The 12,192-nt window shown below is 43.7% G+C and overlaps 1 protein-coding gene across 8 annotated transcripts in view; it reads left to right on the plus strand.

Moving 5' to 3' along the window:
• myt1la (myelin transcription factor 1-like, a) overlaps positions 1–11,535 on the plus strand; it is a 63,128-nt gene extending 51,593 nt beyond the window's left edge. Inside the window, exons 13-23 of one of the 8 annotated variants that reach the window (XM_042095293.1) lie at positions 380–607; positions 2,100–2,221; positions 2,603–2,674; positions 2,812–2,874; positions 3,070–3,156; positions 4,290–4,511; positions 4,681–4,772; positions 5,349–5,452; positions 5,965–6,138; positions 8,070–8,132; positions 9,300–11,535. In XM_042095293.1, coding sequence (XP_041951227.1) covers positions 380–607; positions 2,100–2,221; positions 2,603–2,674; positions 2,812–2,874; positions 3,070–3,156; positions 4,290–4,511; positions 4,681–4,772; positions 5,349–5,452; positions 5,965–6,138; positions 8,070–8,132; positions 9,300–9,440 — 1,368 coding nt within the window. In that variant the 3' untranslated portion in view covers positions 9,441–11,535. The remainder of the gene's footprint in view (positions 1–379; positions 608–2,099; positions 2,222–2,602; positions 2,675–2,811; positions 2,875–3,069; positions 3,157–4,289; positions 4,512–4,680; positions 4,773–5,348; positions 5,453–5,964; positions 6,139–8,069; positions 8,133–9,299) is intronic. The other 7 variants (XM_042095296.1, XM_042095295.1, XM_042095294.1 and 4 more) reach the window with 7 other exon arrangements.
• Positions 11,536–12,192: the final 657 nt, after the last annotated feature.

The following is a 12,192-nucleotide window of genomic DNA, read 5'->3' on the forward strand; positions in this document are numbered from 1 at the left end:
CTCTCTGTCACTGGTGGCTTTGTTCGTCTCACCCAAGTCCCATGTCTCGTGCCCCTCTGCGGCTGTGCCTACTGACACCTCTCTCTCTTCTTTTCTCGTGCCTGCTTTTTTTCTCTCTCTTGCTGCTCTCACCTTTTTATCCTTCTTTTATTTCTTCTCCTTTTTCCCTCCACTGTATTCCCTCGCTCATTGCATTTTCCGCTCTTTCGGTCTGTCCCCCCCTCACCCTTCTCTCTCTCTCTCTTACTATCTCTCTCCTTCTCTCAACTTAGATAAAAAATTTAAAAAAAACGTTCTAACATGACCCATCTGTCCGAGGCCAAGTTCACTGAAATGTCTGACTGCCCCCCCCCCCCCCTTTCCCTCCTCTGTGGTCCAGAGCCCTGATGATGACGATGTGGGCGGCGGAGGCGATGACCAGCGGCGGGGTTCTGGGGGTGCGGGCGGAGGCGGCGAGCCGACGGTCCTGACTCCCCTGGAGCCCATGTCGCCCCAGCGTCAGGCCCTGCTCAACAGCCGCGGCTACCAGATGGGCACGGCCGACTGCTGGGACCTCCCGCTGGACTACACCAAACTCAAGCACCTGGACCAGGATGGACACAAGGAGGTGCCCTACCCACACCACACCACACCACACCACAGCACACCTGCCTGTGGCTCTCCATATCTGTCTGTGCCTCTCTGTGTCTGTGGCTCTCAATATCTGTCTGTGGCTCTCCGTATCTGTCTGTGGCTCTCCATATCTGTCTGTGCCTCTCTGTGTCTGTGGCTCTCAATATCTGTCTGTGGCTCTCCGTATCTGTCTGTGGCTCTCCATATCTGTCTGTGCCTCTCTGTGTCTGTAGCTCTCAATATCTGTCTGTGGCTCTCCGTATCTGTCTGTGGCTCTCCATATCTGTCTGTGCCTCTCTGTGTCTGTGGCTCTCAATATCTGTCTGTGCCTCTCTGTGTCTGTGGCTCTCCGTATCTGTCTGTGGCTCTCAATATCTGTCTGTGCCTCTCTGTGTCTGTGGCTCTCAATATCTGTCTGTGGCTCTCCGTATCTGTCTGTGGCTCTCAATATCTCTCTGTGGCTCTCCAAATCTGTCTGTGGCTCTCCAAATCTGTCTGTGGCTCTCCATATCTGTCTGTGGCTCTCCCTATCTGTCTGTGGCTCTCCCTATCTGTCTAAATGACCATCTGCCTAACTGTTTGTCTGTCTTCCTGTAGTATTTTCTATGTATGACATTCAATCTGTCTCTATGTTTCTGTGTATGATTATTGCTGTCAGTCAGTGTAATTTTGCCCTGTCTCTGTGCCTGCTTGTCTGTTTGTGTTTGTGTATGAATGGCTGTTTTTGTTTATGTATGAATCTCTCTTTTTTAGGGCATCTTTGTGTCTAGATGTCTCTTTCTCCTTAGCGGTCATTCTGTACATCTGTCTTCCTCTGTAGAAATGATCAAGGTTTAAAAGAGACATCATTTACAACATGATAATATTATATAGAATATGTATTACATTTATACCATATGTAATATGTTATTTATAATATATTTATTGAGCAAAAGCTTTCATTTAAAGAGACATACAATAGAGCATGGATTTCTATGGGTAAATCAGTCAGTGAGTTCCCACGGTTTGAGTGTCACTTTACAACACTGGCCTTGGTCATCTTCTCTGGTCCTGCAGTCAGCAGTGGAAATGAAGTCCATGACCTTGATGTTCTTAGAACCAGAGAGGTTCTAAAAGAGTCTTATGACCAATTGAACTAGTGACAGGTGTCCTGTGTTAATGTGTGACGAGTGCTTTGTCAAGAGTACTTTGAAGACATTGACCTATGACATGTAAGACCATCACGCAAGATCCTGTGTAGTGAGCCTGATGTTAGGTAGAGGTATGGAAATGACACCAGGGAACTCCACAGAAAGGACTAGAGAGACACCTATTGGATGAAATCAGAATTGCATCACATATTTATCTTAAATCAGCTATCTGCAGCATAAAGTTGCATTTCAGAAACATTCAGGAGATTGTTTTTAGAAACATCTCTGTGTCTACTGTCTTTTCCACATCTTTTGCTCTTCTCTACCCTGCTCTGCCCTGTCCACCTCTCTCCATAGCCCGATGACCTTGACCCTTTCCAAGACCTTCTGGATGAGCCCCAATATCCTGGAGAGGTGACCATGCCCAGTCCGAAACACAAATACAACCCCTGCAAGGAGGCCAAGAAAGAGATTATCACGTACGAAGCCTCCTCCACACCCTCTAACAGACACCTTTTGCATCAGACATCCACTGCTAACTGCCCATTGTTAGTTACCATCTCACTTAGAGGATGCCTGTTTTTTTAACACTCATGGTTTTGGTTCATGTATTTAGCTAACATTGTTTAGCTAACATTACAATAGTTAAAAATGTAACAGTTTAAAAAAAAAAAATCATGCATAGCATGATATACAGTATTAAAAACTTTCATGTATTATCCTCTGGGATCCTCTGGACTGATCTGTGCTGAGGGCGTCAGGGGTTCTCATGGCCCCTAACGAGAGAATATTACTCGTAGTTGTGTGAGCTCTTGTCTGCCTCCTTGGTCAAACTTTGCCTGTCTGGTGTGTTCATGCAGCCTCTCCAGCTGCCAGCTGGCAGACAAAGGCATCCGGGGCGTGATGTCTGCATCCAACTCACAAGATCTGAAGTAAGTCTCTCTCTGTGTGTGTGTGTGTGTGTGTGTGTGTGTGTGTGTGTGTGTGTGTGTGTGTGTGTGTGTCTTGAGCCTACTGTGTAATGGCACATCAGAAATCTGTTTCACCGGTCACCTGTCCTCGTCCTCAGGTGCCCTACTCCAGGCTGTGATGGCTCAGGCCACATCACAGGAAACTATGCCTCTCACAGGAGGTAAGGACTCTCATTCATCTGTGCCGTTCCACAACACCTGTGCCTTTCAGAGCACAGGTGGCTACAGGTAGTCTGGGTTAACCCAGGTGATGGCCTCTGCAGCTAAAGTTTACCTTAAAGATGTGTGTGTGCGTGTGTGCGTGTGTGCGTGTGTGTGTGTGTGTGTGTGCGCGTGCATGCGTTTGTGTTCTGTTGCAGTCTGTCGGGCTGCCCTAGAGCAAAGAAAAGTGGTATCAAGATTTTGCACAGCAAGGAAGACAAGGACGACCAGGAGCCAATCAGGTGAGGGCATGCAATCTCTATCATACTTCCTTTTTTTGAGAGACATGTTTGATGAAGCATGGATTAATCATATCAAAACATGGTATGTTTGAAACTTAAAATTAATTTTTCATACAGAGCACTTTAGTTCTACAAGAAACCAAAATGTATATATATATGAATGAATTATGAACACGGTTATTTCCGCTCTTTATTATGAACACAAGTTATTTCCGCTCTTTATTATGAACACGGGTTATTTCCGCTCTTTATTATGAACACGGGTTATTTCCGCTCTTTATTATGAACACGGGTTATTTCTGCTCTTTATTATGAACACGGGTTATTTCCGCTCTTGAGGTGACCTCTGTTTTATGTTCACCTTTCCACTTCCCGCGAAGCACTGTTGTCTGTCTCCAAATCCGAGTGAAACCCCTAGTCTGTCTTGTCTTCCCCTGGCTGAATCCTTTAAGCTTTGACTGATGTGGGCATCCATTTGGCCCTCACGGCAGGGCGTCCGTCTGCCCTGCTTGTCCACCATCATCTACCTGTACCGCTGGCCGCGCCCTCCCTCCCCCAAAGCAGACCCTCCCGCTGCCATTGGCATCATCAATCTCAGTTGGTCATTTCTCACCCAGCTGGAGCAGGAGCAAGGCCCGCGGATGCCTGCTGTTAGGGCTGAACTCCTCGCCTGCACAAAGTCAGTCCAGACACCTTCGAGAACAAGTAGTGACTCCCCTCCCCCTCAAAGCAAGTGTTACTCACAGGCTAACTTTGGTGAAGGGCAGAGGACTCTGCTGTTGATACTGAAAGAAGTCTGGGGTTTGTCATGTTTTTATGTATATTTTGTGGGGGCGTTTAGCCATTATACAAATACGACAGGTGAGAGTGACGAAGTGTGTGGGAGAGAGATGAACGGGGGAAACCAGGTCCCCATAGGCACTTGGAGCCATAGGAGGAGACACACTACAGTTCCTGGGGTTTGTTTTGAGGGACTCTTTAGTCAAGGTCATTTTGACAACTCATGACCTTGGTGTTACCGAACTCTGTGTGAACAATTCAGTATCTTTTCTCTTATGTGAATACTCCACGTTCACATGCTGAAGCTGCAACGTTACAGACTGAATTCATCACCCGTCCTCATGTCCTTTCAGGTGTCCAGTCCCTGGGTGTGATGGGCAAGGTCATGTGACTGGGAAGTACGCCTCGCACCGCAGTGCCTCGGGGTGCCCCCTGGCGGCCAAGCGGCAGAAGGACGGGCTGGTGAACGGTGCCCAGTTTGCCTGGAAGTCTGGAAAGACAGACGGCATGTCCTGCCCCACTCCGGGCTGCGACGGCTCTGGGCATGTCAGTGGGAGCTTCCTGACACACCGGAGGTGTGTGCTTGTATTTGTATGTGTGTGTGTGTGTGTGTGTGTGTGTGTGTGTGTGTGTGTGTGTGTGTGTGTGTGTGTGTGTGTGTGTGTACATGTGTTTTAATGTACTGGCAAAATATCTTAGGTAAATAATGTTATTAATTAATTGAATTTATGCATCTCTCCTCAGTCTGTCAGGCTGTCCACGTGCCTCATCAGCAATGAAGAAGGCTCGCATGACTGGGGTGGAGATGCTGACGCTCAAACAGAGGCCCAGTAAAGGTAACAGTACTGCAAATAATCCTGTAACGTTACTGCATCTTATCTTGTAACGTTACTGCGTCTTATCTCGTAACGTTACTGCATTTTATCTTGTAACGTTACTGCATCTTATCTCGTAACGTTAATGCATCATATCCCGTAACGTTACTGCATCTTATCCCGTAACGTTACTGCATCTAATCCCGTAACGTTACTGCATCTAATCCCGTAACGTTACTGCATCTTATCCTGTAACGTTACTACATCTAATCCTGTAACGTTACTGCATTTTATTCTCTAACATTACTGCATCTTATCCTCTAATGTTACCGCATCTACAGTACTGTACCTTAGCTTCATGACAGGCCCCATGAAGCTACAGCATTTACAGGACATTTACAATCAGTCTGAGTCAAAGAATTAGTAAAGAATTACCAGTGAACAAAGAGGAGAACGGCAAATGTCAAATGAACTGCCAAAAGCCAAATGAAGTGCCAACTCTTTATGTAGTTAAGATCTATTTTCAAGAGTATGTTAAAGACCAAAACTTTAGTAAACAAGTAGACTCAAGGTATATAATTATTTAATTCTTCTCAGGAATAGAGAATGATGAAGAGATCAAGCAGCTGGATGAAGAAATCAAAGATCTGAACGAGTCCAATCATCAAGTGGAGTCAGACATGATTAAACTGAGGACACAGGTAACACTTCTTGACATTTCCGTTTCAAAGCAACTAGAACTTATAAAAGAGGTATCGAGTAAACCTATACTAATAGCATATGCCAAGAAATCAATTCACTACATCATGTCATGCATTGATATGAGAATATTTAATTGGAGTTTTTTTTTTCTGTCATGCAGTATGCAGTAGTTATTGACCCACACTGTTGTTAGCGTTCATTGCCGTCACCCTCTCTAGGGGGCAAAGGGTATTACCAGTAATCAGGTCGGGCTGTCAATCTGTCTGTGTGTGTGTGGGGGGGGGGGGGGGGGAGTGGGTCACTCATATAACTTATACTACTGGTTCAGTTTACGGTACCTCAAAGTTTCCTGAATGGTAGAGGTTCACTGTATTCTGGTCCTCCTACATGATGATGTGGATCCACAGTGGGGAGCTGCAGTCGCCTGACTGCTTCAGGAGAGGTCAGAGGTCAGAAGCAGTGGTTCAGTGAGAGCCTCCTCACAGACTTAACCTAGCTGTCTCCCCCACAGATCACCACCATGGAGACCAACCTGAAGTCCATCGAGGAGGAGAACAAGGCCATCGAGCAGCAGAACGACTCTCTGCTCCATGAGCTGGCCAACCTCAGCCAATCGCTCATCAACAGCCTCGCCAACATCCAGCTGCCACACATGGTGAGAGACAACACACAGTCTCTACACATGGTGAGACACACACACACACACACACACATGCACATACACACTCACTCTCTCTCTCTCACACACACACACACACACACACACACACACAGAAAGAAAGAGAGAGACACACACACACAGATAGAGAGACACACACACACAGAGAGACACACACACACAGACAGAGAGAGAGAGAGAGAGAGAGAGAGAGAGAGAGAGAGAGAGAGAGAGAGAGAGACACACACACACACACACGCACACACACACACACACACACACACGCACACACACACACACACACACATGCACTGAATCCCACCCAGTCCCAGCACACATCTCATGAACACACATGCACTGAATCCCACCCAGTCCCAGCACACATCTCATGAACACACATGCACTGAATCACACCCAGTCCCAGCACACATCTCATGAACACACATGCACTGAATCCCACCCAGTCCCAGCACACATCTCATGAACACACATGCACTGAATCACACCCAGTCCCAGCACACATCTCATGAACACACATGCATGCATATAGTATGTCAAAGCAATAGTATAGTAACGTAAAGGCCAATTAACTGCTACTTTACAATGACCTTTAAGGCGGGGATCACATTAGCCAGCGCAACGCAACACTCAAACCATAAGTTCTATCTCATTCCTACGGTAACACAAACAATTTGCCTTAACTGACAATTGAATACGCTCGCGTTGCACTTTGAAAGTTGAACCAAGTTCAACGCTCAGCTTGCTCAACGCTCAGCTTGCTCAACGCTAGTGTTACGCCAGCATTGCCACCATTCTACTGCCGAACCATAGAGAACAACAGGAAACCTGCCGCTTGCCACTGGCTAATGTGATCCCCGCCTAAAGGTTCTTACTCAATGGAATATTGACATAAATTATTTTCTCCATCTGCTTCCTGTCTTCCTGTGCGTTGTGGAGATTCTCATTGTCTGCTCTTCTTCAGAACTCTGGCTCCTCACCCTAACCCACCCCAGTCACTGCTCTTTGTGTCACCATCCACACTTTTTCTCATGGTGCCATTAATTATCCAATCACACGCCTTTGTCTAATCCACATCAGTGGTAGCAGTGGTCGTGATTGGATAATTGCTACTCGTGGAGAATAACAAGGTCTTGGATTGGTTCCAGCACTTACGTTGATCATCAGAGACCTTCACTGTGCCCTGATGTGCTTTGGCTACAAGGTGTTAAATGGTTAAACATGTGTTGGATGTTTGTCTGAGCAATGGGTTGGATGGTTGTCTGCGCAATGTGTTGGATGTTTGTTTGAAAAAATGAACAGTAAACTAAATAAAATTGGTCCTGCAATCAAGAATTTAAACACGTCAGTCTGTCAACAACAGATACTGGATGAATAACCAAAAGCTGTTTTCCTACAGAAGTCACCATTTGACTTGTTATGTGGGCCTACACACTTTTACTCCACTTCTCCATTATGTAATGCTTTATTGAGGATGTTCACGCTTAATCTGATTAGGAGTCTGATTATTTCTCCCTCTAATAAATGGACATGCTGTTCCAGTAATATTCCTAAAGCCTTTAGCACATTTCCATCTCGTTTAGATTTCATTCAGCAGCAAAAGCTTTTTTTTTATTGAATCCAGCCAAACTGATTTGAATCCTCTCTTATTTCCTGCTATCCATAGATCAACAATAATATTAAATTATTTCCATGTACCACCCTTTTAGCAATGTGCCTGATACAATGATGAGGTCAAATTCCACCCAAGTTCCAGTCAGTCCACTTCAGTCAGATTTGTTTAAATGTCATAAGAGGAAAAGAGCAACTCATAAATGTCCGTTTTATAATCTCCACAGACGGTGTTAGGCTTGTGTGAACATCTGCTAGGAGGCGTGGTGTCCACCCACTCCCTCTGGACCTCTTGGCTAATAGTATTCTCTCTGCACCTCTCTCTGTAGACCACGCTGCCCCAGAAAGATGTGCCTGTTAGACATAGCTGCTGTTTACAGACGGCCCAAAGAGTAAGACAACCCTTTTCACTGTCCAACTAATGTCCACCCACTCCCCCCCCCCCCCCCCTTCCTCTCTGTCCAAAATTACCCATAACCCCTTCTTCCTACCCCTTTAAACCTCCGCTATAAGTTTGACCTCATTTGTGAATACAGTGTGGGGTTATCCAAACTGTCCTCATACGTGGCATTGTTATGAGACTCTTTTGATCAGACCATAGTCCTGCAGCGCCCTCTATGGACCACAGAGAGGCATGCAGGCCAGGATGCCACAGCCGAGACAAAAAAAGCCAAATTAATATCCTGTGTGTGGAAAATACATCAGATTGCATGACAACACTCTAATGAAGGAACAGTTTATATGTGTGTGTGTGTGTGTCAGTATTTCAGTATTTAATTGTGCTCTGTGTGTGTATGTGTGCGTGCGAGTGGGTGTGAGTGTGTGTGTGTGTGTGTGTTTGTGTGAGTGCATCGGTCATGCTGCTTCGCCTCCCTGTTTCATTCTTTCCACATGGGAAATGAACACTGCCTGCCATTACGCATTCATATTCACAAGCCATATGAACACAGTCAAAACTGCCTTGGACTTGACTTGGTTTCTGCTTGATTGATATCTTCCACATAGCCTCTATTTTTTTAAACAAGACAACATAGATTTATAGTTTAGGGATGCATGCCACACACACACACACACACACACACACACACACACACACACACACCATATCCTTCATATCCTTTTCTTCCTACTGTGTTTCTGGAGAGGTGAATATGAGATTTTGGCTTAGAGCAGGTCATTGAACTAATCAGTATCTGGAACTGCCTTGAAACAATTAAAATGTGTACAGAGATTCCTCCTCCTGGACAGGAAGCTGTCCAGAAGCATAGCATAATCTCATTATGACAGGCTTTTTGCATTACATCTTTAACGATCACTTTCACTGGATTTTGGTCTGTCTGACACTCTGAATATATTTCCTGACAGCCTGTCTCCCATGTGTACGAGACACCAGATTATAAACAGACGACTGCTCCGCTCTGTGTGTCCCTGGCTGTGTTGTGTTACATCACTGTACCTACTTTCTCTGTGTCTGTGTCTGTGTGTGTGTGTGTGTGTGTGTGTGTATGTGTGTGTGAGACTCTAACTGACTCTGCTTGATCCCCCTCCCCCACCCACAGGAGCCTATGAACGAGCAGAACTTTGACACGTACGTGGACACGCTGACAGACATGTACACGCACCAGGACCAGTACCAGAGCCCGGAGAACAAGGCGCTTCTGGAGAACATCAAGCAGGCCGTGCAGGGCATCCACGTGTAAGGGTGGGGGCCCTCCTGAACTAACCAATGGCTGAAGCCGTCACTGAGTCTGATGGCAGCGTCACCCAATCAAATTCAAACATGTTGAGCAAAACAACATGAAAAAAAAAGATACAAGGGAAGAGGACGCAGAGGAGACGAGACAGATGTAACATTTATGGATCATTATTTTATGGCTGTAATTTATCTAATAATTTTTGCATTATGAACAGTGCTGATACGCTCTCAAAATTCCATAACTATGATTTAATGCCTTGCTTTAAATGTAATTACCAATTGTGGCACTTGTTTTAAACAGCATTCATATTTTGTACATTTTCATATGACCTGACATAATGTGATGTAATGTTTATAGCTGCTAATTAATGTATGCACATTTTAGTGTATATGTGTGTTATTTTAAAAGATTATTGACTAAATGACAGATCTTGAAATGTGCAGTAGGGTGGAATGTTACAGGCTGAGAGTGCAAGGAGCAGTGTTTCATAGAACCTTTTTTTCCTTGGGAAAACATGTCTGTGTATAGGCTGTTTGGTGGTTGTATATTTATACGTTTTGTAAAAACAGAAAAAAGTAAAAAAAGTCATGAGTGTCCGAGGAAGGCTGTAGGGTCGGAGGAGAATCCTGTCAGTGGTCATGCAGGTTCCCTGTGGTCATGCAGTGTGGCTTTGACAACCCAGAAGAGATTAGAAATAAAACCAAACTATATATGATTGCAAACATCATGACACGGAAACTTATTGGTGTGTATCCCATAAACTAGAGTAAGACTGTAACACATGAGAAATATGTTAACTGTTTTGTGGTTTTGAAATTTCCCATTCAGACATGGTCTGAATATTAAATAGACAATCCAGCATTTTAACCATTTAGCTATATGGTCAAAAAGTTCAACAGAATATTAGCAATATGTGACAATGACTCAATCATATCCTTAGATATGGGATGCAAATATTTGGGTATATGCAATTTCATATTTGTGAGCGGTACCCGTTAAAAACGAGTGCATTTTTACTAACTGTAAAGAATTGTTTTTTTTTTGTATGGACCTTTCTACAATCATATTTCGAGAATGAAACACCAATGGTCGATTCCAAAATGAGAGAGGTTTCATTGCTCTCCATGTCAGGGTCACCCTGGTTTCCATGTTCTGATGTTTTAGTTTATGTATGTATGTATGTATTTATTTATTTATTTATCTATTTATTTAGCTGTTGTGGGGTTTTTTTTGTATGCACTGACAAAGAGAGACTAAGTTAGTGATGGGGGTGAAGATGTTGTAATGATGTAATCAGTGGACTGGATATACAGGGTTTATACCTCTAGCGTGTGACTGCACTTGTCCTTCTCCTGTACATATACTCAACCAACCAATCACTCTGCTTACGAGTCTGCATAGAACCAGGAAGAATCCAGGCCCCAGCCCAAGTCACCTTTTTGACTTCAGTGGAAAAGTCTGACTCCAACAGAAAGTAAAGTCAGAACAGCAAACGGCTGGGCTTCTGGTCAAGGATTGGTTCTTCATAGACTGATACATACATACTGATGGTTCCATCATTGCTAAAAACATTATGGCTGCACTTTAACCTCATACAAACCAGTGTGACACGGGGACTTCTAAAAACTGTATGAAATACCACACTCACAGTACATGAACATTACTTTAAATCACTTCAACTGGTGTAACGTTATTTTTGTTTTTAAATACTTTTCACATACATTTGTTGTGTTATTCAAGTCTCATTTTGATATGACAATCTTCATTTTTTCATTCCAACTTTACTGCGAGCCTTTTGGCAAGGTGTATAGGCTCAGGCTAAAACGACCCACCCATTCAGTAAATTGTGTGCTCACGGCACCATTGTGAAATGCATTTGGATGGTTTCCAGTCAAATGTGCAACATTGCAACTGTACAAAGTCATTGTTCAGAAGTCATTGAATGTCCATGGTAGCTCCTGTTCAACCACAATAGTACAATCATATCCAATATTTTGACTGATAAACGGACGGTGCTGAGACTGCAAGTCATGAGAATATACAAATGTTCTGCTGTTTGATAAATGAAAAAGTAAATGTGTATGTGCAACAAAGAGGATTTTGCTGGAACATTCGTCATTGAATACATTCCTAATGGCACTTGATGGTTGCTGCAGATTGAACTAATAAGTAATTTATTGTAGCAAATTTCAAATAAATTCATTATGCAGCCACATAAAGTTAGTTTTTCGCAACCCTTTTTTTGTTTTACTAACAAACTTCTATGCGAACGCCAAAAACAGTAGAATCCAACACTGATGTCCTCAACCAATGGCACTTTGTTTTTACTGTCCTGTGTGTTTAAACAAAGCTGCATGCTGACTGACATTTAACAGTTTTATCACTGTGTTAGTTTATGCAGCTGCTTATCTGACAGTGATGATCATTCTTTTTTTTTTTTCATTACATTTTTTCTGTGCCAAATGTACAAGTAAACACATATTTGTCTTAAATACTTTTTTCTGAACTAGTCGGTTTGACTTTAAGGGAACTGAGATGGCAGATTGTTTATATCCTTTTCTTAAAGGGACAATCAAATCCCTTGATCCTAGAGTGTTCCAAGTCCATACACTACATTATGTATTGTTATATATATATATATAAAAAAAGAAAACTATTTCACAAGACAGCCTGGATGTTAGCTTGGATATGATATGAGTATTCCTGTTGTCCAATTCACAACATCTCTGTGTTGCCAATGAAGTTGCTCTGGCCC

Source organism: Alosa sapidissima, chromosome 6, assembly GCF_018492685.1.
Source record: "Alosa sapidissima isolate fAloSap1 chromosome 6, fAloSap1.pri, whole genome shotgun sequence".
Taxonomy (NCBI): domain Eukaryota; kingdom Metazoa; phylum Chordata; class Actinopteri; order Clupeiformes; family Clupeidae; genus Alosa; species Alosa sapidissima.